Below are 27,097 nucleotides of genomic sequence, written 5' to 3'. Positions count from 1 at the left end.
TCAAAACGGCTCGGAGGTTCGGAAGCTCTTACGTGTCTTGACGTAAACCTTCCCTTCTTCCGAAATAAGAGTGTTCAGGAAACGTTCGTAGGCTATTTCATAAAACCGGAAAAATAGATCGTTCGAAAATGTTACCCCATAATTTCGAGCGATGTGAAAGCACCAGAATACCTCTAAAGTATGACGCTATTGTCGCATGATCTTTACATGACGTCATGTGCTGCGTCTCACTACTGTCATTTTACGTCATCAGAGTGCGACAGGCGCACTTTTTAAACCGCCTTCTGTAAATAAACTTTTCAAACGACAATTCTAATCAAAAGTGTCGTTCTGACATCAAGGTTTTTTTTCCCGGCAGCCTATGCTGTTTAAAATGGATAAAGTCACAGACACATCACATACTGGTATCAAAGACAGCGCATCGGGTAATTACAACAGCATGTAACGTTATTGAGTCTATATGACAGCAGTAATACATTTCTGTCATGTTAATCCACATGAAAAGTCTCCCATTGATATTGCTTTCTATCTAATACATGATATCCTTGGATGCGGTGAGGTGTTGAGATACAAATAATGAGCCTGCTCCCATCCTGGTTCTCTGTTGTAACTCCTCCACTTCTCTTGAACTTTATCTTCTTTGTTTTGTGTTGGACAGATAACTCCTCAGATGCGAACCATTGAGCAAACATACTGTTGTGTATGTGAGTGGATAGTATTAAGTATAAAGCAGTGAGAGACGGAGAAGATTCATAGAATGCTTTTTAATCCACTTTAATCCAATCCGTGTATCTTTCTACCTCCACTCTTACGTGCGTATTATTATGAACAACTCTGGTGGCATAGAGCCACTACCGGGGCAGAATGGGCATTGCACTATACCACATATTCCTCTCTTGTAGGAAATTAAACTCGGTACTGTAGCACAAGAATATCAGTACTTCAAGAACAATCAATGAAAACTAAAACAACAGTTATAGTAATCTAGATACATAAAAAAACACTTTATCTTTAGTTGTAGAAATCTAGATATATAAAAGACACTTTATCTTTAGTAGGGCTGGGTGATTTTGAATGTCCTTTTGCAGTGATTCCAGGCTTCCGAATGCGAACAGAAGAACCAATTTGGAAAGAAGGTGGTTTTGCACGACGTCGTTGATCTGTGTACCGTTTTGTTTTCTCTTGTTTCCTCTCGATGTTCTGTTTCAGGTTTGTTTGATCTTTAAGAGGCAATGTGAGGTGGAGACCTCTGATGGTTAGCTTTGTATTGAGCAGTTTACAATGCAGTATCTCGGCAGGAGATACTGAGGTTATGGCATGGGGAGTGGCTCTGTATACGCAAAAACTCAGTTACAAAGGCTTTCAAAGGTTGACCTTCAATCCTGGCAGTCTGGAAACAGTCCTTGAATACTCTGTTGAAGCGTTCTATTTCCCCATTTGCTTGTGGGTAATACACAGAGCTGTGGCAATGCTTGATATCTCTGTCAGCAGGGAAAGATTCAAACTCAGCTGGAACAAAGGGCCATTGTCAGTGACCAGTTCAAGTGGATTTCCTTCCCTACTAAACACAGTGGCAAGAAAGGTCATTGAGGTTACAGCTGAGCAGAAGGCAGTCTCAGGCCATCGGCTGTAGTAGTCAACGAGACTGATTGCAAAGCGGCAGTCAGGAGGTGAAGTCTGTATAGGTCCCACAATATCCACTGCTAGCTTTTCCCAGGCTGCAGTGGGAGTCGGCACAGGTTGCAGCGGGGCGACATGGGTGATTGCAGTTTTGTCGTGCTTCTGGAGCACGGCACATGCATCACAGGCCTCCGAGAGGACTTCAGCAGTGACTGCTGCAAAGTCAGCTGAAACAACAGCCACCATCTCCAGCTCAGGCTCTTGATGGGTCTCGTAATCTGACGCATATGTTGTGAGTGACGACTGTTGGCAAGGGAGGATCGAACAAGGCAAGACCAGGACTTGTAGCTATGATGTCTTTAACTCTGGAGAGGTTCTCTTGAGCGTCCTCGGTCCAATGGAAATCAGTAGACTTTCGAAGTAGAGCACGAAGAGGTTCCATAAGTGTGGCGTAGTTAGGAATGAACTATGGATGCGCCGAATATTCGGCCTCCGAACATGTTCGGCCGATAATGGCCCAAAACATAATGTTCAGTTTCGGCCGAAGGAGTAGAAAGGCCGAACATAATACACCGATTTTTTTTTTCTTTTTATAAAAAAAAAAAGGTTTATTTAAAGGTACATTGTTCATAAATCCTTGCTATAATGTCTGCTGGAATGTTAGAAAACGTTCAGTATTAAATAAATATTTTGTATCAAATTTGTAATTGATTTTTTTTATAGAAAAGCAAGACGAAAAAGTTTATAAAGGACATTTAATTGTTTGATTTATGCAATGGTGAAAAATTAAAGCAAAATGAATGAAAAACATTAAAAGCCACATTCGGTATTCGGCTTCGGCCTTCGGCCAACTGTTTCAGTATATTCGGTTTCGGCCAACAATTTTCATTTCGGTGCATCCCTAGAATGAACTTTAAATACCACGCAGTTAGGCAAAGAAAAGAACGTAGCAACTGAGCATCATGAGGAGGGGGAGCTTGAGTCACAGCTTGGACATGGCCAGGGTCTGGCTGTAGGCCAGAGGCAGAAACGAGATGCCCAAGGAAGGACAACTCAGTCTTCCTGATGTGGCATTTCGCTGTGTTCAGCTTCAACCCACTCACTGGTAGGCAGTGGAGGACCGCTTTCAATCTTGTCTCATGAAGTGCAGGGGTCTCTCTGTATACTATGATGTCATCCAAATAGCGTTGCACACCTGGTTGATCTGCCAGGATCTGAGACGTCATCCGTTGAAAGGCACTGGGGGCTGAGCTAGGCCATATGGGACTCTTGTAAAACGAAAAAGTCTGTCATGCGTTATGAACGCTGTAAGGTCTCTGGCTGCTGCTAGGATGTAGCTGGACTTGATGCTAGGCATGTTGTACATCAACTGTGGAGAACATAGTTGCACCACGGAGCTCACAAAAGACTTCTTCGATGTGTGGCAAAGGGTGACTGTCTATCACCACTGCTCTGTTTGGCTCACGTAGATCCACACAAAGACGAATGCCGCCGGTCTTCTTCTTAACGACCACCACAGGAGACACCCAGGCAGACGAGTCCACTCTCTCTATGATACCTTCGAAAGAAATTAATATTATATAGTCAAGAAATGTCGTGGAAATATACATGCTCTTATATTTACTTGAAACGAATCGCAGGGTGTCTCATGGCGATTGCGTTCAATATTGATTGTATGAGATGATTGACCACCAAATGTTGTTGCATTGATGAAGGGTTATCGAGCGACAGCAGTGATGACGAGCCACTGGTCAAGATCGCCTCGAAGAGTCCTCAGGTGACCATGCTTCTGAAGGTGATGGTGGAGCGGTGTCCGTTTAAGGAGTTTGGGAACGGGTGTAAAGGCACAGGTGAGACTACAGCCGGTGCAACGAACACGTATCCCTTTAAGAGGATCGTTGCTTAGAAGATTTACACGCATCTTGTTTCTATCTTTATTCACGTGTTTCTTGTTTCCCCCACACAGTAAGAACTAGAACTGGTTCGTAGGGATGAAAAGTCTCCCATTGATGTTGCTTTCTGTCGAATACATGATGATATCCTTGGATGCGGTGGGGTGAGGAGATACAAATGATGAGCCTGCTCTCATCCTGGTTCTCGGTTGTAACTCCTCCTCAGAGCTCCCTCTGCGGCTGGACCCAAGCGACTCAGACGAGGAAGCCGAAAAAGAAAGGCGTAAACAGGACGGAAAAACAGGCTTTTGGAAAATGGAGGAACGAGACAAAAGTGGTAAGAAAAACTTAACGTTGGAACAATTTAAGACACTTTTAAGATAGTCATTCATGCAATTCAGCAACTCTTCTTGATAATTCTGGCTGTTGTCTGCCATTATATTTATGTCCAACCAGTTCTGGACAGTGCTGATGATGAAGATGATGTTCCTCTGGTGAACGTACTGAAGAATCTAAAGGATAAGAAACAGTCTGAGCAGGCAGCAGGTCAGACCCTCAACTCTGAGGGTCAAACACAAGACGATGGTAGGTGGAATATAATAACAATAATCCTTGTGCGATATTAGTTCATTATGTCTTTCACAAGACTATAAATAATCTTCTACAATAAAATCACAAGGCTACTTTAAAGTTTTTCTGACTTAAGCTGTTTCCAGGATGTGTTATATTTCATACTAGATGTATTTCTGTGTCTATAACTTTATATTCCCGGTGTTGTGTCGACAGGAGACTCCTCAGATGATGAGCCCTTGTCCAAAGTAGCCAAGTCTCGTCAAGCAAAGAAAGCCTCGGCCAATCAGATTCAATCTAGAAGTATCCATATGGGGAACAGAACAGCAGGTGACGCCTCGTTAAACGTGACAAATTACACATAAAAGGGTTTTATGTATTACAAGTAATTAACATAATTCAATATGATCAACACAGAGTGTGAACATAATGGAAAGAATTTAAGTCAAGTCTCAATGTGACCAATAGATTCTGTCAGATTCCCTTTTACCATTTATCATCTACCATTTTATGTCCCCCCAGTTCTGAACAGTTCTGATGATGAGGATGATGAAGATGATGTACCTCTGGGGAACGTACTGAAGAAGCTAAAGGAGGAGAAAACTTCTGAGCAGACAGCAGGTCAGACCCTCAACTCTGAGGCCCCTCAGACACAACATGTTATATTTCATACTAGATGTATTTCTGTGTCTATAACTTTATATACCCTGTGTTGTGTTGACAGGAGACTCCTCAGATGATGAGCCCTTGTCCAAAGTAGCTAGTTCTCGTGCAGCAAAGAAAGCTTCAGCCAATCAGAACGGATCTAAAAAAATCCATATGCGTAAAACAGCAGGTGAATATATACATTTTTCTGATTTGACAAAATACACCTTAGAGAAAGTGCCAAAGTGTTTTATTTCTCAAAAGTAATTCATATAATATAATTATATATTTTAAATTAAACGAATGATGCATTCATTAAATAAATTGTTTTACTAATAAGTACCATTAATACAGCATAATGTCTTTATAATAAATAGTATATTTAATTTTTTTGTAAAGCTCTTTGCAACAATTTTCTTATTTGTAATCGCCTAAGAATAAAACTAACATAACCGCAGAACATGATGGTAATGACAGAAAGTCCTAGCTTTAGTGTTGCCTTGTGTTGGATATCACTGCATTTGGTCATCTATTATCCTATTGGTCCTCCCAGTTCTGAACAGTTCTGATGATGAAGATGATGTTCCTCTGGTGAACTTAACGAAGAAGACAACAGAGGAGAAACAGTCTGAGCAGACAGCAGGTCAGACCCTCAACTCTGAGGCCCCTCAGACACAACATGGTATATTTCATACTAGATGTATTTCTGTGTCTATAACTTTATATTCCCTGTGTTGTGTTGACAGGAGACTCCTCAGATGATGAGCCCTTGTCCAAAGTAGCAAAGACTCGCTCATCAAAGAAAGCCTCGGCCAATAAGAACCGTTCTAGAAGCATCAATATGGGGAAAAGAAGAGCAGGTGACGCCTCGTTAAACGTGACATATTGCACATTAAAGTGTTTTATGTATTACAAGTAATTAACATAATTTAATATAATCTACACCGAGGTGTGAACATAATGGAATTAATTTAAATCAAGTCTCATGTGACCAATAGATTCTGTCAGATTCCCTTTTACCATTTATCATCTACCATTTTATGTCCCCCCAGTTCTGAACAGTTCTGATGATGAGGATGATGAAGATGATGTACCTCTGGGGAACGTACTGAAGAAGCTAAAGGAGGAGAAAACTTCTGAGCGGACTGCAGGTCAGAGCCTCAGTTCTGAGGCTCCACAGCCACAACATGAGGGTAGGTGGAGTTAAATAAAGATAATCCTAGTGCGTTATAACTTATAATACATTATTTCCATTATATCTTTAGCAAGACTGGAAATAATCTTCAATACAATGACATTTGAATTTCTCTGTCTTCAGCTGTTTCCAGGATGTGTTATATTTCAAAACTAGATGTATTTCTGTGTCTATAACTTTATATTCCCTGTGTTGTGTTGACAGGAGACTCCTCAGATGATGAGCCCTTGTCCAAAGTAGCAAAGTCTCGTGCAGCAAAGAAAGCTTCAGCCAATCAGAACCGATCTAAAAAAATCCAGATGCGTAAAACAGCAGGTGACTATATTATTTTATTCATTATTTATTATTTATTTTTTCAATAATTTCACAAAATACACCTCAGAGTCAAAGTGCCAAAGTGTTTTATTTCTCAAAATTAATTCATATAATATAATATAATTATTTTTTAATTTAACAAATGACGCAATCATTCAGTAAATTGTATTTTACTAACAAGTAATAATAATAATAATAATAATAAATTACAGCATTATGCCTTTATAATAAATAATATATTTTAGGTTTTTCTAAAGCTCTTTGCAGCAATTTTCTTAATTGTAATCGCCTCAGAATAAAACGAACATAACCCCAGAACATGATGGTAATGACAGAAAGTCCTAGCTTTAGTGTTGCCTTGTGTTGGATATCACTGCATTTGGTCATCTATTATCCTATTGGTCCTCCCAGTTCTGAATAGTTCTGATGATGAAGATGATGTTCCTCTGGTGAATTTAACGAAGAAGACAACAGAGGAGAAACAGTCTGAGCAGACAGCAGGTCAGACCCTCAACTCTGAGGCCCCTCAGACACAACATGTTATATTTCATACTAGAGGTATTTCTGTGTCGATAACTTTATATTCCCTGTGTTGTGTTGACAGGAGACTCCTCAGATGATGAGCCCTTGTCCAAAGTAGCAAAGACTCGCTCATCAAAGAAAGCCTCGGCCAATAAGAACCGTTCTAGAAGCATCAATATGGGGAAAAGAAGAGCAGGTGACGCCTCGTTAAACGTGACATATTATACATTAAAGTGTTTTATGTATTACAAGTAATTAACATAATTTAATATAATCTACACCGAGGTGTGAACATAATGGAATTAATTTAAATCAAGTCTCATGTGACCAATAGATTCTGTCAGATTCCCTTTTACCATTTATCTTCTACCATTTTATGTCCCCCCAGTTCTGAACAGTTCTGATGATGAGGATGATGAAGATGATGTACCTCTGGGGAACGTACTGAAGAAGCTAAAGGAGAAGAAAACTTCTGAGCGGACTGCAGGTCAGAGCTTCAGTTCTGAGGCTCCACAGACACAACATGAGGGTAGGTGGAGTTAAATAAAGATAATCCTAGTGCGTTATAACTTATAATACATTATTTACATTATATCTTTAGCAAGACTGGAAATAATCTTCAATACAATGACATTTGAATTTCTCTGTCTTCAGCTGTTTCCAGGATGTGTTATATTTCAAAACTAGATGTATTTCTGTGTCTATAACTTTGTATTCCCTGTGTTGTGTTGACAGGAGACTCCTCAGATGATGAGCCCTTGTCCAAAGTAGCAAAGTCTCGTGCAGCAAAGAAAGCTTCAGCCAATCAGAACCGATCTAAAAAAATCCAGATGCGTAAAACAGCAGGTGACTATATTATTTTATTTATTATTTATTATAATTTTTTCCCATAATTTCACAAAATACACCTCAGAATCAAAGTGCCAAAGTGTTTTATTTCTCAAAATTAATTCATATAATATGATATAATTATTTTTTAATTTAACAAATGACGCAATCATTCAGTAAATTGTATTTTACTAACAAGTATACAGCATTATGCCTTTATAATAAATAATATATTTTAGGTTTTTCTAAAGCTCTTTGCAGCAATTTTCTTAATTGTAATCGCCTCAGAATAAAACGAACATAACCGCAGAACATGATGGTAATGACAGAAAGTCCTAGCTTTAGTGTTGCCTTGTGTTGGATATCACTGCATTTGGTCATCTATTATCCTATTGGTCCTCCCAGTTCTGAACAGTTCTGATGATGAAGATGATGTTCCTCTGGTGAACTTAACGAAGAAGACAACGGAGGAGAAACAGTCTGAGCAGACAGCAGGTCAGACCCTCAACTCTGAGGCCCCTCAGACACAACATGTTATATTTCATACTAGATGTATTTCTGTGTCTATAACTTTATATTCCCTGTGTTGTGTTGACAGGAGACTCCTCAGATGATGAGCCCTTGTCCAAAGTAGCAAAGACTCGCTCATCAAAGAAAGCCTCGGCCAATAAGAACCGTTCTAGAAGTATCAATATGGGGAAAAGAACAGCAGGTGATGCCTCGTTAAACGTGACAAATTACACATTAAAGTGTTTTATGTATTACAAGTAATTAACATAATTTAATATAATCTACACCGAGGTGTGAACATAATGGAATTAATTTAAATCAAGTCTCATGTGACCAATAGATTCTGTCAGATTCCCTTTTACCATTTATCATCTACCATTTTATGTCCCCCCAGTTCTGAACAGTTCTGATGATGAGGATGATGAAGATGATGTACCTCTGGGGAACGTACTGAAGAAGCTAAAGGAGAAGAAAACTTCTGAGCGGACTGCAGGTCAGAGCTTCAGTTCTGAGGCTCCACAGACACAACATGAGGGTAGGTGGAGTTAAATAAAGATAATCCTAGTGCGTTATAACTTATAATACATTATTTACATTATATCTTTAGCAAGACTGGAAATAATCTTCAATACAATGACACAGGCACATTTGAGTTCCTCTGTCTTCAGCTGTTTCCAGGATGTGTTATATTTCATACTAGATGTATTTCTGTGTCTATAACTTTATATTCCCTGTGTTGTGTTGACAGGAGACTCCTCAGATGATGAGCCCTTGTCCAAAGTAGCAAAGTCTCATGCAGCAAAGAAAGCTTCAGCCAATCAGAACCAATCTAAAAAAATCCATATGCGTAAAACAGCAGGTGAATATATATTATTTTTTCTAATTTCACAAAATACACTCAGTCAAAGTGCCAAAGTGTTTTATTTCTCAAAATTAATTAATATAATATAATATAATACAATATATATTTTTTTAATTTAACAAATGACGCAATCATTCAGTAAATTGTATTTTACTAACAAGTATACAGCATTATGCCTTTATAATAAATAATATATTTTAGGTTTTTCTAAAGCTCTTTGCAGCAATTCTCTTATTTGTAATCGCCTAAGAATAAAACGAACATAACCCCAGAACATGATGGTAATGACAGAAAGTCTTAAGTCTCATCTTAAGTTTCACAAAAGTCGATTAAATCACCGTTTAACTACCGTAACACATCATCGAACTACATAAAATTTCGCAAATCACACACTAACCGTGTTTCGCAGCCCGTTCGCGACCAATAACATGGTTCATCTCGGCGGAAGGAGACTGAAAACCGAGCCCATGCATCGACGCCCCAAGGCCTTGGGTCTCTCACTCGTGTTCATGTTCACGCTTATCTGATATAAACCCGAAACGAGAACCAAAGTGGTGCCGCTCCGTTTTCGCATAACGTTGTCACAACAACCATACACTGCCAAGTCAGAACGACACCGTGTGACGGCAACCGCCGAATGACCCAGCACTTTGCTCAGCCCTCTCTTTGACCTTAAACATCGAGTCCCAAGACTCCCAACTGCCTAGAATAAACCCAAGGTGAAGGACTCCGAAGTACCCAAAGAACGCACCTATGGGTTGTCTTTTTTCGCTAAAAGAAAATAACTGGTAACGGGGTCTGAATGCCGAATGCCGCGGCCTGCCGGTCTTCTTCTTTACGACCACCACAGGAGACACCCAGGCAGACGAGTCCACTCTCTCTATGATACCTTCGAAAGAAATTAATATTATATAGTCAAGAAATGTCGTGGAAATATACATGCTCTTATATTTACTTGAAACGAATCGCAGGGTGTCTCATGGCGATTGTGTTCAATATTGATTGCATGAGATGATTGACTACCAATTAAAGGTTGTTGCATTGATGAAGGGTTATCGAGCGACAGCAGTGATGACGAGCCACTGGTCAAGATCGCCTCGAAGAGTCCTCAGGTGACCATGCTTCTGAAGGTGATGGTGGAGCGGTGTCCGTTTAAGGAGTTTGGGAACGGGTGTAAAGGCACAGGTGAGACTACAGCCGGTGCAACGAACACGTATCCCTTTAAGAGGATCGTTGCTTAGAAGATTTACACGCATCTTGTTTCTATCTTTATTCACGTGTTTCTTGTTTCCCCCACACAGTAAGAACTAGAACTGGTTCGTAGGGATGAAAAGTCTCCCATTGATGTTGCTTTCTGTCGAATACATGATGATATCCTTGGATGCGGTGGGGTGATGAGATACAAATGATGAGCCTGCTCTCATCCTGGTTCTCGGTTGTAACTCCTCCTCAGAGCTCCGTCTGCGGCTGGACCCCAGCGACTCAGACGAGGAAGCCGAAAAAGAAAGGCGTAAACAGGACGGAAAAACAGGCTTTTGGAAAATGGAGGAACGAGACAAAAGTGGTAAGAAAAACTTAACGATAAGAAACAGTCTGAGCAGACAGCAGGTCAGACCCTCAACTCTGAGGGTCAAACACAAGACGATGGTAGGTGGAATATAATAACAATAATCCTTCTGCGATATTAGTTCATTATGTCTTTCACAAGACTATAAATAATCTTCTACAATAAAATCACAAGGCTACTTTAAAGTTTTTCTGACTAAAGCTGTTTCCAGGATGTGTTATATTTCATACTAGATGTATTTCTGTGTCTATAACTTTATATTCCCGGTGTTGTGTCGACAGGAGACTCCTCAGATGATGAGCCCTTGTCCAAAGTAGCCAAGTCTCGTCAAGCAAAGAAAGCCTCGGCCAATCAGATCCAATCTAGAAGTATCCATATGGGGAAAAGAAGAGCAGGTGACGCCTCGTTAAACGTGACAAATTACACATTAAAGGGTTTTATGTATTACAAGTAATTATCATAATTTAATATAATCTACACCGAGGTGTGAACATAATGGAAAGAATTTAAATCAAGTCTCAATGTGACCAATAGATTCTGTCAGATTCCCTTTTACCATTTATCATCTACCATTTTATGTCCCCCCAGTTCTGAACAGTTCTGATGATGAGGATGATGAAGATGATGTACCTCTGGGGAACTTACCGAAGAAGACAACGGAGGAGAAACAGTCTGAGCAGACAGCAGGTCAGACCCTCAACTCTGAGGCCCCTCAGACACAACATGTTATATTTCATACTAGATGTATTTCTGTGTCTATAACTTTATATTCCCTGTGTTGTGTTGACAGGAGACTCCTCAGACGATGAGCCCTTGTCCAAAGTAGCAAAAACTCGCTCATCAAAGAAAGCCTCGGCCAATAAGAACCGTTCTAGAAGCATCAATATGGGGAAAAGAAGAGCAGGTGACGCCTCGTCAAACGTGACATATTGCACATTAAAGTGTTTTATGTATTTCATGTAATTAACATAATTTAATATAATTTACACCGAGTGTGAACATAATGGAAATAATTTAAATCAAGTCTCGTATGAACAATAGATTCTGTCAGATTCCCTTTTACCAGTTATCATCTACCATTTTATGTCCCCCCAGTTCTGAATAGTTCTGATGATGAGGATGATGAAGATGATGTACCTCTGGGGTACGTACTGAAGAAGCTAAAGGAGGGGAAAACTTCTGAGCGGACTGCAGGTCAGGGCTTCAGTTCTGAGGCTCCACAGACACAACATGAGGGTAGGTGGAGTTAAATAAAGATAATCCTAGTGCGTTATAACTTATAATACATTATTTCCATTATATCTTTAGCAAGACTGGAAATAATCTTCAATACAATGACATTTGAATTTCTCTGTCTTCAGCTGTTTCCAGGATGTGTTATATTTCAAAACTAGATGTATTTCTGTGTCTATAACTTTATATTCCCTGTGTTGTGTTGACAGGAGACTCCTCAGATGATGAGCCCTTGTCCAAAGTAGTAAAGTCTCGTGCAGCAAAGAAAGCTTCAGCCAATCAGAACCGATCTAAAAAAATCCAGATGCATAAAACAGCAGGTGACTATATTATTTTATTTATTATTTATTATTTATTTTTTCAATAATTTCACAAAATACACCTCAGAGTCAAAGTGCCAAAGTGTTTTATTTCTCAAAATTAATTCATATAATATAATATAATTATTTTTTAATTTAACAAATGACGCAATCATTCAGTAAATTGTATTTTACTAACAAGTAATAATAATAATAATAATAATAAATTACAGCATTATGCCTTTATAATAAATAATATATTTTAGGTTTTTCTAAAGCTCTTTGCAGCAATTTTCTTAATTGTAATCGCCTCAGAATAAAACGAACATAACTGCAGAACATGATGGTAATGACAGAAAGTCCTAGCTTTAGTGTTGCCTTGTGTTGGATATCACTGCATTTGGTCATCTATTATCCTATTGGTCCTCCCAGTTCTGAATAGTTCTGATGATGAAGATGATGTTCCTCTGGTGAATTTAACGAAGAAGACAACAGAGGAGAAACAGTCTGAGCAGACAGCAGGTCAGACCCTCAACTCTGAGGCCCCTCAGACACAACATGTTATATTTCATACTAGATGTATTTCTGTGTCGATAACTTTATATTCCCTGTGTTGTGTTGACAGGAGACTCCTCAGATGATGAGCCCTTGTCCAAAGTAGCAAAGACTCGCTCATCAAAGAAAGCCTCGGCCAATAAGAACCGTTCTAGAAGCATCAATATGGGGAAAAGAAGAGCAGGTGACGCCTCGTCAAACGTGACATATTGCACATAAAAGGGTTTTATGTATTACAAGTAATTAACATAATTTAATATGATCAACACCGAGTGTGAACATAATGGAAAGAATTTAAGTCAAGTCTCATGTAACCAATAGATTCTGTCAGATTCCCTTTTACCATTTATCATCTACCATTTTATGTCCCCCCAGTTCTGAACAGTTCTGATGATGAGGATGATGAAGATGATGTACCTCTGGGGAACGTACTGAAGAAGCTAAAGGAGGAGAAACCTTCTGAGCGGACTGCAGGTCAGAGCTTCAGTTCTGAGGCTCCACAGACACAACATGAGGGTAGGTGGAGTTAAATAAAGATAATCCTAGTGCGTTATAACTTATAATACATTATTTACATTATATCTTTAGCAAGACTGGAAATAATCTTCAATACAATGACATTTGAATTTCTCTGTCTTCAGCTGTTTCCAGGATGTGTTATATTTCATACTAGATGTATTTCTGTGTCTATAACTTTATATTCCCTGTGTTGTGTTGACAGGAGACTCCTCAGATGATGAGCCCTTGTCCAAAGTAGCAAAAACTCGCTCATCAAAGAAAGCCTCGGCCAATAAGAACCGTTCTAGAAGCATCAATATGGGGAAAAGAAGAGCAGGTGACGCCTCGTTAAACGTGACAAATTACACCTGAAATTGTTTTATGTATTACAAGTGATTAACATCATTTAATATGATCAACACAGAGTGTGAACATAACGGAAATTTTTATTTTACTAACAAGTCTCCAGCATAATGCAATTATAATAAATAATATATTTTAGACTTTTGTAAAGCTCTTTGCAGCAATATTCTTATTTGTTATCGCCCAAGAATAAAACGAACATAACCGCAGAACATGATGGTAATGACAGAAAGTCCTAGCTTTAGTGTTGCCTTGTGTTGGATATCACTGCATTTGGTCATCTATTATCCTATTGGTCCTCCCAGTTCTGAACAGTTCTGATGATGAAGATGATGTTCCTCTGGTGAACTTAACGAAGAAGACAAAGGATGAGAAACAGTCTGAGCAGACAGCAGGTCAGACCCTCATCTCTGAGGCCTTTCAGACACAACATGTTATATTTCATACTAGATGTATTTCTGTGTCTATAACTTTATATTCCCTGTGTTGTGTTGACAGGAGACTCCTCAGATGATGAGCCCTTGTCCAAAGTAGCAAAGTCTCGTGTAGCAAAGAAAGCTTCAGCCAATCAGAACCAATCTAAAAAAATCCATACACGTAAAACAGCAGGTGAATATATATATAATTTTTTCTAATTTCACAAAATACACCTCAGAGTCAAAGTGCCAAAGTGTTTTATTTCTCAAAATTAATTAATATAATATAATATAATTCTATTTTTTTAATTTAACAAATGACGCAATCATTCAATAAATTGTATTTTACTAACAAGTATACAGCATTATGCCTTTATAATAAATAATATATTTTAGGTTTTTCTAAAGCTCGTTGCAGCAATTTTCTTATTTGTTATCGCCTAAGAATAAAACAAACATAACCCCAGAACATGATGGTAATGACAGAAAGTCCTAGCTTTAGTGTTGCCTTGTGTTGGTTATCACTGCATTTGGTCATCTATTATCCTATTGGTCCTCCCAGTTCAGAATAGTTCTGATGATGAAGATGATGTTCTCCTGGTGAACTTAATGAAGAAGACAACGGAGGAGAAACAGTCTGAGCAGACAGCAGGTCAGACCCTCAACTCCGAGGCTCCTCCGACACAACACGATGGTTGGTGGAATAAGACATCCTGGGTTATGCTTACTTCCCGAATAACGTTTTATTACATACTGTACAGGAAAACAGATATATTTCACCCTTTGAGCCATAAGCTGTTTCCAGGTTCGATTTTGATTCATAATGTCGTAGCTCCCCTTTAACCTTATCTTCTTTGTGTTGCGTTGGACAGATGACTCCTCAGATGACGAACCATTGAGCAAATTTACAAAGTTGAAGAGCAGCTGCAGAACTAACAAAAAGAAAAAAAGAACGGGTGCAGTCCTCTTTACACTTGAGAACAAATGACAGCTTTAGTCCACATATGTGACTCTTCTTAGCCACTAAACGTATACATTTATTGGGGAAATAGGGTTAGAGTTAGGAAAAATAATTCTTCATTATTTAACATTTAATGTATTTTGTGAATATATTTTTACGTGTGTATTACTGCGTATTTATATAATTCCTTTATTTAGTATTTCTCCACCTTACCTTGTTGTTCTCCCCTCCATATCCAGGGTCTTCCAGTGACGACTCGGACTATGAGCCGAGTAAGAAGACGGCCCCCAGACCTTCACCCAAGAGCCGGAAACCTCAGCCTAAACCTAGGAGGCGCAGGCAGAAAGGTAGCCACCATAACGACTTCATTAATCATGTCCACACGCCCATAAATAATGTACTCACAAGGTTGAACTATATAATTTCGTTTTTACAAATACAATTTGAGCCTTTATTCATTTAGCAAATGCGGAGTCCTGTCCGGCCCTACCTCAAAGAGTATCAGCTGATATCCGCTGGTCTACGCGTTGGTCTTTCCCCAGACACAGAGTCCTCAGATGGGAGCTCTGATGATGACGTTCCGCTGGTGAACCTGGACAGGAAGGAGAACCAGTCCACCACCAAGACCGGCACCAAGACTAGGTCCACACCGGCCCAGAGGTCTCCATCCAAACCCCCCACAAGGGCACCCAGGATGCATGGTATTACCGCTACATGATACTAGTTCAAGTAATAATAAAAAACCAGTTCTCTCAGGACAGGTTGGTTTTACGTTGTACCGATGTCCCTTTGTATTACCGTTCAGAAGACCCCCCCTTTCCTGATATGACTGTTGTGATTTCTGTTGGAACAGCAACCGCAGCTGAGAGCTCTGATGACGAACCTCTGCTCAACCTGTTAAAGAAGCCGCTCAAAGACGGGAAAAACAAAAGTTTGTCGCAAGGGAATGGCCAGAGGACAGAGAAGAGAGACCAAACTCCTTCGAATAACAACCAAGGATCATCAGGAAAGGCCATAGTTACCAAGAAGATGAAAAGACAAAGGGCTTGCAATAATGGTAACAGAGCGCCCCAATCAGAGGGGAATTCAGGTCAAGGTGCTTTGTTTGAACAAGAACTAGGGACTCGTTGACTTGTCAGGGTTGACTGGAATATGACTGTGATTCTCTGCAACAAGCATTTTAGAGAGTGTGGTTCCTAATAGCTTCCCACATGCTACGTAGAACACTCTGCTAAATGAATTGCAACTTAATGAAAGCAGAAATTAATATATAGTCAAGGCGCGTTGTGGAAATATACTTGCCTAACTCTGATTTTTACATTAAATGAATCGCAGGATGTCTCATGGCAATTGTGTTCAATATTGATTGTATGAGTTGATTGTCGTCAGCCTCACTTGTGATTTATCGACCACCAAATGTTGTTGCATTGACGAAGGGTTATCGAGCGACAGCAGTGATGACGAGCCACTGGTCAAGATCGCCTCCAAGAGTCCTCAGGTGACCATGCTTCTGAAGGTGATGGTGGAGCAGTGTCAGGTTAAGGAGTTTCGGAACAACTGTTAAGGAACAGGTAAAACTACCGCCGGTGCAACAAACACATATCACTTCAAGAGGATTGTTGTTTAGAAGATTTACATGTATCTCGTTTCTATCTTTATTCGGATGTTTCTTTTTTTCCCACACAGAAATAACTAGGACTGGTTCGTAGGGCCCGCTTAGCCTGGGTATACCCATGCTGCCTTGTGCGCAATTTCATTTTGCGCTGCCCGCTGAAGCAGAAACGACAGCTTTGAAAGAATGAGGAAGCCTTCTACACTGGAGCAGTTCATGTTGCATTTTGGAAATGTCTAGATAGTTAGTCATAGAAAATCTTTAAATGTTTTTTAAAATTCAAAAGGTTTTAATGATCATTTCAATATTTTATTGTAGTGGAACATTTCTATTAGATGTGTTTTTTTTTCTGTACCTTTTTATTTAGATGTATGCATCATTTTATATATTGTCCATAGTATGTCACTGAAGTTCAACTTTACTCATGTTTTGAAAAGAAAAATGAAGTGGAAAATGATTTTGTCATTCAAAAGTATTAAATCGACTTTCATACATGATCATTCATGATTAGTTTCCTGCAGCCTTCCATTGAAATATAACATGATATGTCACGAAGGCATCCAACCAAGGTGAACGAAAAAGAAAATACTAGATTGAACATTTCAGAAAATCAAATTTCTTCGTCCGTCTATCAATTATTGTTGAGTGATTCTGGGGCCAGAAATCGTGATGGAACTGCTACTCTCAAATAGGGTGAAGCAATATTGACTGTCAATATTCTGACATCCATTTTCCAATGGTAATAAGCATTCAGAGGGTCACCACCACCATCAACCCTAGCACTCCCCTAGGCCATGTCGCGGTACACCACTGACACATCGATGGACATTTTCAAAGCATCTCATCTCTGGCTGAGATCGAGTGTTTATTTTCTCTTGCTATTTCCTCCTTGGACACTAGTGTTATTCTGAGTCAAGTGCAGCGCAACAGCTTCACTGGGTGGCTGCGGTCGTTGCAGCTAGCGACATGCCAAGTTCCCCCTTCCTGACACAACCTTGAGCTGCTGTTCGCGACACCGAAGCGGTCGGAACCGCAGCCCACTTTTAGCCCCCATGACACCGGGAGTAGTGTTACTGGACTTGAAATACCGAGGTGATAAGAGGCATTCGCTTGACGTACGTATGCTAATGACATAGCATGCTGTGTTCTCCTGGAGCGGGACGAGGTCCTCGTCTGTGATATTGAGGAAATGGCTGAATTAAGATGCCGAGGAACAAACCCAATGGCCGGGGGAGAAGAAGACGAAGAGCCGCCGACGGAGCTCAACTCTCCAACTGCACGTAAGTTAGGCTATGCTAACATGCTATCTTCACTACCAATGCTGATAGTCAACGTTGTACCCTGAACTTGGTGTAAATGAGTCCTTTCCATGCCGTGATAAGTACAAGTTTATCTTAACAAGTTAGTTTTTATTAACAGTTGTGGATGAGTGCTCGACGGAGAGCAACCAAGAGGAAGAGAAAGGCGGCGAGGAGGTGACCGAGGAGGGCAAGAAGGAGCCCAGCGGAGAGGAGGCAGATGCTGCGCAGGAGAATGGCGTTACCGACGAAAAGTCCTCCGATAAAAAGTGTAACAGCAGCTCAAAGTGTAAGTATGTAAACACAAATACTGCCAATTAGTATTGTTGAACGGCTTAGAGCGGGTTTATTTGTAAACGGAAGGTTGCTAGTTCACTCCCCGGGTCATCTGGTTGTCCCTGAGCAAGACACCTCACCCTAAATGCTCCCGATGACCGGGCTATCACCTTGCACGGTTGACCCCGCCGTCGGTGTCTGAATGTGTGAAAACGTCTGCTTTAATGCCATAAATGCAAAATATAAATAAATCTCAATATTATCAGTAGTGTCTCTCCTGTCAGATTGGGTGTCTGAACACTTACACGGTAATAACTAGGTTACTGATACTTTAGTCGTAGCTAGTAAGCAGTCGTTCATCCAATGTCACTATATTGATTCTCACTATTGGCTCCCAAAAAAATACCCTGATCCATGTCAACATTTTTGTTACCAACAATCGTTCCAGGTCTCTCGCACACATCTCCATAGATCCAAACAGACGTCTAACAAGTTTATTAACGGTTGTCTCTCTCCAACCAGCGGGCACTCTGCAGCGGGCCGTGAAGCTGTTCTTTGGGTGCTTGGCGGCGGTCGCGTGTGGCGTGGTCTACACGGGCTACCTGTCCACCTACCATGACAGGAAGTTCTGGTTTTCAAACCGCCAGGTGAGCGCGACGTTATGTGTGTTCAGGTGATAGCATTCAGTTACACTTCCTCCTGGTTGATCTTTTGAACAATTGTTAAAAAAAAATTATGCAATTTTCATTGTGTTGTATGCTAGGAGCTGGAACGAGAGATCTCATTGCAGGGAGGCAGTGGCTTCTACTATTACTACTTCAAACACATGCTGTCCGCACCTTCTTTTGAAATGGGTGAATGTTTTTTTATCAGAATTGAATGTCACCTCACCTCCATATCCACATGAAGTCCTGTTACTCAAACGTTTATTCCTGTGTGTTTACGTGTGGTCTTCAAGGCGTCTTGGAGCTTACAGTAGATAACAGAACCATCTCTGGGGAGACCATCAATGCCGTGGAGCGCTTGTCTCTTTACCCAGAAATCATCACTGCATTCGTGTACAGAGTCACAGAAAGCCAGGTGAGTCAGGGTCTAATGGGATTCTTTTGTTACGTAAAGATCGGGTGTTTATTTTTGGAGGGCTGGGGGATGTACATGTCACGACATATCCGCACCAAAAGGGGAATCACATTCCCTTACTCTTGAGTCATACATCATTAACTTGAGGTCTGTCTATCGGTATTTCTCCTTTTCTCTAAATCTCTTTCCTTCTCTCACTCTCTCACTCACCCACTCACATTACTAATCATAGAACCATATCTTCAAGTTGCTTGCTAAGGGCATTGAAATAACAGCAACCCCCTGTTCCTTCTCTCCCCCACCCCCCTGATCTCAGGACTTCATGGACCCCATCTGCTTCTACATCGGGGCGGTGTTCTGTCTTCAGGCGCTCTACGTCACCGCCCTGTTCGTCACCAGCTGGGTGATGAGTGGCACCTGGGTGGCGGGCATGCTGGCCGTGGCCTGGTTCGTCATCAACAAGTGAGCGCTGAGACCAACTGCCAGAAAGACACAAATCCGTTTCCGCTTTTCCCTTCGCAGCAGGAAACATCGATTCACCTAGACATTAGTTTCATTTGAAAACTCGCACAGGTGGTAAAGTTGAATCTTTTTTTTTTTTTTTTTTTTTTCAAACGTTTCAAGCTGATGATAATCGAGAGGATGGATCTCTTTTGTGGTGTGCAGGTCGGATACGAGCCAGCTGGACCAAGCCATCCCACTGCGGGAGAACTGGGCGCTGCCGTACTTCTCCTGGCAGGTGGCCGCCCTCACCGGCTTCCTCAGCAACAGTGTTGGCCCCTCCCAAGAGGTGAGGCTCCTCCCCTGGGAACCTTTGACCTCAGTAACATACGGTATCAGCCAATCGTTTGTCTCACTGACATGTGACACGTGTAGTCCATGTCTTCTGCTTGAATTTGGATGACATGGGTAAACTAAGACCATGATGGTGTGATATACAGGATTGGCTTGATCCACTTACTTTCTACGCGTTTTTATGTCAAGCTCTGGTCCCCACAGTCCTACATTCAGGCTTAATCCTTTAGCAGACGCTATTACCCAACGCGACACAAAGGGAACATTCAAATAATCAACCTTTGAGTCCCTGCACACCCAGAACAAAGGGGGGGCCTTCTTTAGTAAAAGCAAGGTTAGTCGATTCATAAAAATGATCATTTTATCAGTGCTAGTCAAGTGCACAATTAGGAGCCTCTGTATCCGAGTGCGTCACAACAGGACGCGTCTTTTAACCGCAACACGAGCGCTTCACACAGCTGAGCAGACGAGACGGGAGATAACGAGATGTTCTGCTAACAGGAAGCCCCCCCCCCTGTGTGCCCGTGTCCTCGTAGTTGTTCTGCCACCTGACTGTGAGCGCCACCACCTTCTCCTTCCTCCTGCTGTGGGAGCACAGCCACTACGTGCTCTTTGTCCAGGCCCTGTGCCTCCTGCTGCTGGACGCCTTTGACCTGGTGCCCACGCGCAAGGTAGGTGGGTGTGTGTGTGTGTGTGTGTGTGTGTGTGTGTGTGTGTGTGTGTGTGTGTGTGTGTGTGTGTGTGTGTGTGTGTGTGTGTGTGTGTGTGTGTGTGTGTGTGTGTGTGTGTGTGTGTGTGTGTGTGTGTGTGTGATAGGGAGTGATTGGAGTCCGGAATGAGGAAGGGCATAAACCAGTTGTTAGGGTGATACCTTAACCACAATTGATTTTAATATATATCTTAACAAGAGTCTGCTAAATATCTAACTCTAATTAAATAAAAGTTCTTTACACTGCATAACATGTATAACTGTACAATATTTGATTGATCAAGATGTATCTCTCGTTAGCTGGATTAGTTAATTGTGGATGCTTCCATCGAAGTTGCCCGTCAATGTTTTATAGATCGATGCATACATTGTGTATGACCTTATTAGGCATGTCAAAGCCCTCACACTTCCTTCTGGCCGTGGCACCCTGCAGGTGGTGGACGTCCACCGGGTGTACCTGAGCTCTCTGGCCTTGGTCTACGTCATCCGCTTCCAGAGTCCCAGCCTCCTGGGCTGCCCCCTGCTCTGCCTGCTGATTGGCTCCCTACTGGCCAGGTACTTCCAGGTAGAGTTAGCTGCTCTCTCACATCTAGAATAGGGACGTTTTCCTGCCTGGGATTTAATAAAATATATTTGATCTGATGATGGAGGGTTAACTGGGCTTTTAAAACGTTTGGGGAAGTAAATAGTTTGACTGTGAGGTGCTTTAAACAATTGCTATTTTTAGTAATTTTTGAAAGTGATATACTATGGAGCGCTCTCACATCCTCTCCTCTCCTATCCCCTCCCCTCCTCTCCTCTCTCTGCTCTCTGCTCGTCAGGGATTTAAGCAGCGGCTCTCAGATTTCCGCAGCGGTGCATCGCCGCTGCTGCGGTGTCAATAGCACAGTAGCCCTGATTATACTTTTTGTTCTGTAATTTCAGCAAAACTTGAAGGTGGGTCCGATCTTTGCCCGACTGCTGAAGCTGTTCTTCCATTTCTACCTGGTGTTCACCACAGGAATCACCTTCAGCTACCTGGTCAAGGTGAGTCTGGGGTGGTTGCCCTGTGGTCGACATGGTGACAGCCATAGGGGACCAGCAAGGGGAATTTGGAGCGCGAAACACTAGAGAGGACTGTACAATTAAAGAGGGGATGTGACAAGAAATGAGGGTTGAGGTTAATCCTTAAAACCTTTCAAAAACACTTTTTAGAATTTCTCCTTTTTTTTTCTGAAATTCCCCTACTTGTAGAATCTCAAATGCACACAAACTGACTTCATAATGTATAGATCACTTTGGATATAAACATCTGCTACATAACTTAATGGTAGTAAACCGTCATAGTGAGAATAATTTGATGTTGTTATTTATGTATTTTATTTTCACAGAAACTCCTTCCAACCGGTGACAGTGACTTCTTCTTGAAGTTCTTAGAAGTGAAGTTTGGCTTCAACAGAACTACGTGAGTATATCAGGATTCATACTTCACAGCTGCCAAATTTCTAATCTAAAATTATTTCAATCTATGTAGCCTTATGTGTACGCTTCAATGGCCTATTTGGCTTAAAAGATGTCCGTAAACAGTTAATTGTTCCACGGATACTTTTTTTTTAAAATACTTACATTATTACTTAATACTACTAATTGTACTTGCATTTAAAGGACATATCTGCAATAATGTATTAATTTTGAAGTAGTATTTATATAAAAAAATAAATAATATTTTTATATTTGGTAGGCCAGCTTTTAATTTAAAGCTAACAAGCCAACTTTTTACCCATGTTTTTTGATTTGCTTTCTATATCGACCCCCTGCAGGGACTTTGTGACCAACTTCCTGCTGTGCCAAGATGGCTTCCAGTCGCCGAGCCAGGAGCTGTTCCTGCGGCTGACCCAGGCCTCGGTGCTGCCCTTCTACCTGCTGGTGTTGTCCGTGTGCCTGATATCCACCCTGCAGACCGTCTACGCCAGGCTGAGGTAGCTCACACAGCTGCACGTGCACTTAAAAGCTTTTGTTATCGATCGTTTAGCTTCGAAGGTTAATTAAGCATGGCTAACGATACTACGGTTTGCTAATGCACGGCCATTTAGAACCCATTAAATTTGTATTGCGAGTGGGCGTGGTTCAGAATCACAACAAAGGAAAACTACCTCGCTCTTGCACTCACTCGCTCTCTATACTATGCTCTCTCTTTACTTCCTGCTTTACAGGGGACAGCCAATGAAGACCAACCTCAGGCTGGAGGACGGACGAATAGGAGAGCAGCCTGAAGTGGCCTACCACGTGATCCACACAGTGTTGTTTGGAGGGCTGGCCATGGTGTCTGAGGGGTACGCCTCTCTCTACTATTCAACTGGCCATGGAAAATGAACACTTTCCATTGCCAAAGCACAAATAAAGTCTTCTAAACATTTTTTAGAAACAAGGTGAAATGTAAATTATACTAAAGTACTGCCCGACATTATTTTACAATATCATGTACATGCAAACTAAAATCCAGAGTTACAAAGCACAATCGTATATAAAATCCCATAGAATGAAGAGTGTCAACCTTTTGTGTTGCAGTTAGCTAACTAGGTATCAGCTCGGCAGTTCTCTGTCTAGGGATTAGTTAAAGCTCTCCCCTCGCGGGCCTCCCTCTCGCCCCAGGTTGAAGTACCTGTGGACGCCTCACGTCTGCATGCTGACGGCGTTCGGTGTGTGCTCCCCTGACCTCTGGATGACCGTGTTCAGGTGGCTCAGGCTCCGCTCAATACACCCCGTAGTGCTGGTAAGACTCCCGCCCTGGCATAATGAGGTCTTGCACGATCCCCTGTTGAGTCCCAGCCCTTGTAAATGTAAAATGTAAATGTAAATGTCTCATGATTTGATCATTTATGTATTCTCTTCGCTCTCCCCAGGCCTTGATCTTAAGCACCGCCGTTCCCACCATCATTGGTTTCAGTCTGTGGAGAGAGGTGAGCTTCCTTGCCCTACAGCACGTGCACCGTGTGAGTGGTGTTAGTGCTACTGTCTCACCCTCTCCTCTGATCCTCTTATCTGCCCTGGGCGGCGGCGGCAGTACTTCCCCCGGGTGCTGGGAGAGCTGTCTGAGCTGCAGGAGATCTACGACACGGACACAGTGGAGCTGGTCACCTGGATCAGGTGAGACTTCCCGTTGTGTGGTGCCCACTCTGTCCAATCGACTGACGGTGAGGGATTCACACTCACACTCACACACATGCACCCTAACACACTTACTGACCCGCTCACTCTTTGTCGTCGTCCCCCCCCCCGTCGTGGTCCCCGTCCGCAGGTCCCAGGCCCCCCCGGGGACGGTGTTCGGGGGCAGTCCCCAGGTGATGGGGGTGGTGAAGCTGTGCACAGGGCTGGCCGTCACCAGCCTCCCGCTCTACTTCGACATCAGCCTACTCAGGAGGAGCGAGGACGTGAGTGCCCACCTCTGACCCCTGACCCCTGACCCCTGACCCTGCATCTGACGGTTCAGAATGAACACCTCCCACCAGCCAATGACGGGAGGGTTTGAACCTCTGGCAGGGAAAGAAATATCCAGGGTTACATGTTCAAACAGGTGCTTGGCCTGTTGATTTTTTCACTCAGGCAGTTATAATGTATCAAATATAATATAACATAAAAAATATATGATAAACATTTACATTTGTGATTGATTTAACAATACACTTAGTCGTCTGGGTCCACAAAATGGGTTAGGTGCGTTCAAACGGGAGATTCCCTGTCTCACGCCACGTCTATGAATGTTGATAAAGAAAAGAAGTTGAGAAAAACCTGGTCTCCTTCTACGGTGTCAGCTTGAGCGTTTTCGTCAAGTTTCCGCTCTGCTGCTCGTGTCTGTTCGGCCGTAAATCCTTTGATACTCCCTTGCCTGTTTTATTGGCCATTTTTTTTGAGAATTCGGCACTCTTAAAACAAACCTACCGACAGATCGGTCCGAAGGTGCGCCGTGTTAAAATGCGGTTTAAGGTGACCGTATTACGCTCACCTTTTGATCTGTGTTTCTCTGGGGCTCCACCAGACCTGCCAGGTGTACGCCAGGAGGTCGGCGGAGGACGTGTACAAGATCCTGACCTCCCAGAAGACCAACTACGTGATCCTGGAGGACTCCCTCTGCAACGAGTACACGCACAAGCCCGCCTGCCGCATGAAAGACCTGCTGGACATCTCCAACGGACACGTGCGTCCAGGGACACCCACCCACTCACTCACCCACTCATTCATTTACTCACTCACTTGCGCAACCGTTCATTCAGTCACTGATTAATTCACTCACTGACTCACTCAGTTAGTCACACGTTCGTTCATTCATTCATTTGTTTAGTCGCTCATTATTTCAGCCAATCACTCACTCGCTCATATCTGGGGTCAAAGGTATCTTTGTGCCATTGGCCCAAACTAGATATCAGCATCCCTAACTGTTAGTTTCTTAGCCCGATAATGCCATCTGTTTTTGTTTTACCTATGTCTTTTTATCATGTTAATGTTATTTTTAACACAATTTGAAATGTGTTTGAATAATAAGGAGTATTATTTGCTCTATGAACCAATTAATCAATCAATCTTGAAGCGCTTCCAACAAGCCTTGACAGCGAGAATCCAACCGAGATGAATGTGTATTTGATGTGCTCTTTGTTTTTTCCCTCTCCGCCGCTCGCTGACCAGGTGGTGTACGACCGGGGAGAGATCTACTCCTTCTCCAAGCACGGGCGCTTCTGCAGCGAGATCAAGCTCAACTACTCCCCCTACACCAACTACTTCACCCGCGTGTTCTGGAACCGCGCCTACCACATCTACCGGGTCAACGCCGTCATCTCCTTCCAGTACTGACCCCAGACCAGCGCCACCTCCCCCTTCCTCCCCCAAGACACCTTCTCTGTGGCGCTTCGCTCCCCGTGTGAAAGGTCCAGCTCGATGCTCTTCTTTCATCTGGAGATCAACGACGATGATGATGATGATGATGATGATGTCACTGAAGCACAGATTAACACGATGGATTTTAAATAAAGAGCTTCTCTGCCCACAGCCCACCAGAACAGATATATGGTTCTGAAGTTCTCCTTAAACGCTTCTTTGCCACTCAAATAAACTCCACGTCTGGGTTTTAAGAGTATGGGAGGGCCGATTTTTACCGAGCGTCCAGTGACTTGCTTGCCTGGGGGAAATCAATCAGTATACAAAGTTTTATTCACCCTCTTGGCGTTATTTATTCGTTGTCAACTGTCGGTGTACCAATGAATCCTGTGTCTGTTTTTAACTTTTGGCCGCTCTTGTCTTTACATTCCTGTGAAACGTGTTATGATGATGTGGGGCTACGAGGCATCCATGCAAGGTTAACGGTTCTCTGCCCACTCAGCTCTCTGATTGATCATCCTCATGCTCAGATTCTCATTGTTACTCCAAAATGTGCTCTTGGTTTTGGTTATGTTATTGTTATCTTTTTACAGTGTCTTTCTAAAGGCCTTGTTTCTGCAAGTCTTTTGCCTGGACTGGGCTGTGGTCAGTAGGGAGAAGGGGAGGCAGTTTTGGGGAGAGACGTACCGTTGGGAAAACACTGGAAATGCCACCGATTATTTAAAGACCCTTTAATTCATATTCGGTAATGTGAATAAAGAGGTTTTTAAAAGGGTTTGGTTTGGTCCAAACCATTGCATTTCTGTGCAAGGCTGACGTCCTTGCAGAGAAATGTCCTTGGACGGACAGAGAAGATGTCTGCTAACTTTCTGATTTGTGTGAAGCCATGTTCTTGTCAGAAGTCTAGGGGCCATGGTCGTCAAGTGTCCAACTGTCACCGTTTCCTGCCTATTGCCTGTTCAGCTTAATGTGAGAACGATGATGTCCAAGAATGTGTGTTTCTGTGTTGTTACTGCTTTTGAGCTAGCTTTTAAAGGATGCGGTACACATCGTAATGTCTGGTCTCGGTACAGGTACTAAGATCAGAACTTAAGTTCTGGTTTTCAGCTAGATGCCATTTTTTTGGATCATGACATAGATTCTCAATCAAAACCTCAACATAATTTTTAATGCGTTTTTATTTTTGGATAAGTTTTCGTTTTAATGTAACTTTTATTCAGCACCTGCCAAGACATGTTTCAGACAATACTGTACAAGAAATAAAAAGTACATTTAATAAAAAAAATGCTAAACTGACAGTGCCATAAATATTGACGTTTGCATAGAAGATGTCCTGTTGGGTGTGAACCAAAAAGTGATTCGATGCAGGCCTCGTGTATGAGTTGATAAACAAAAATGTGTTGAGATTCTCGTATACTGTCTACCTTGGTTTTCTGAATGTAGCCTACTATGCAAATAAACCAATTAAATTAATATTTGATTGATCCTAGATCCAAAAGAAACTATTGTGAAGGGGTGATGTGCAATGAATTAAATGTGATTAACTTGTTCCCAATAAAATATTACAAAGTAAATGCACAAGTTTAGTTTATGTATTATGCGCTCACGAAAAACTATAAATATGCGCA

The 27,097-nt window shown here is 41.8% G+C and overlaps 2 protein-coding genes across 6 annotated transcripts; both read left to right on the top strand.

Annotated features, from left to right (window-relative positions):
- The first annotated feature begins 243 nt into the window (after positions 1–243).
- LOC132451656 (nucleolar protein dao-5-like) lies at positions 244–16,963 on the top strand. 5 transcript variants are annotated; one of them, XM_060044244.1, is made up of 35 exons: positions 244–425; positions 3,336–3,470; positions 3,739–3,849; positions 3,969–4,097; positions 4,299–4,412; positions 4,605–4,703; positions 4,807–4,917; positions 5,281–5,370; positions 5,474–5,587; positions 5,780–5,920; positions 6,127–6,237; positions 6,649–6,738; positions 6,842–6,955; positions 7,148–7,288; positions 7,495–7,605; positions 7,993–8,082; positions 8,186–8,299; positions 10,010–10,144; positions 11,115–11,213; positions 11,317–11,430; positions 11,622–11,762; positions 11,969–12,079; positions 12,491–12,580; positions 12,684–12,797; positions 12,989–13,129; positions 13,335–13,448; positions 13,780–13,869; positions 13,973–14,083; positions 14,453–14,584; positions 14,763–14,846; positions 15,091–15,198; positions 15,394–15,552; positions 15,705–15,908; positions 16,288–16,422; positions 16,538–16,963. In XM_060044244.1, the coding sequence occupies exons 1-34, from the start codon at positions 362–364 to the stop codon at positions 16,413–16,415; spliced, it is 3,954 nt and encodes a 1,317-aa protein (XP_059900227.1). In that variant the 5' UTR covers positions 244–361; the 3' UTR covers positions 16,416–16,422; positions 16,538–16,963. The 5 variants fall into 5 exon arrangements, with proteins under 5 accessions (XP_059900227.1, XP_059900228.1, XP_059900229.1 ...); XM_060044245.1 differs by lacking the exon at positions 4,299–4,412 and having other exon boundaries at positions 250–425; XM_060044246.1 differs by lacking the exons at positions 3,739–3,849; positions 3,969–4,097; positions 4,299–4,412 and having other exon boundaries at positions 250–425.
- Positions 16,964–17,293: 330 nt separating this feature from the next.
- Positions 17,294–26,942, top strand: LOC132451658 (probable C-mannosyltransferase DPY19L4). The gene is made up of 19 exons (XM_060044252.1): positions 17,294–17,743; positions 17,883–18,050; positions 18,560–18,684; positions 18,801–18,891; positions 18,996–19,117; positions 19,434–19,579; positions 19,784–19,907; positions 20,449–20,583; positions 21,055–21,186; positions 21,546–21,647; positions 21,992–22,065; positions 22,421–22,579; positions 22,814–22,933; positions 23,253–23,373; positions 23,504–23,560; positions 23,665–23,747; positions 23,899–24,031; positions 24,637–24,795; positions 25,281–26,942. The coding sequence occupies exons 1-19, from the start codon at positions 17,653–17,655 to the stop codon at positions 25,443–25,445; spliced, it is 2,307 nt and encodes a 768-aa protein (XP_059900235.1). The 5' UTR covers positions 17,294–17,652; the 3' UTR covers positions 25,446–26,942.
- Positions 26,943–27,097: the final 155 nt, after the last annotated feature.

This window comes from Gadus macrocephalus, chromosome 22, assembly GCF_031168955.1.
Source record: "Gadus macrocephalus chromosome 22, ASM3116895v1".
NCBI classification, from domain to species: Eukaryota; Metazoa; Chordata; class Actinopteri; order Gadiformes; family Gadidae; genus Gadus; species Gadus macrocephalus.
This window is presented reverse-complemented; position numbering and strand designations above follow the sequence as displayed.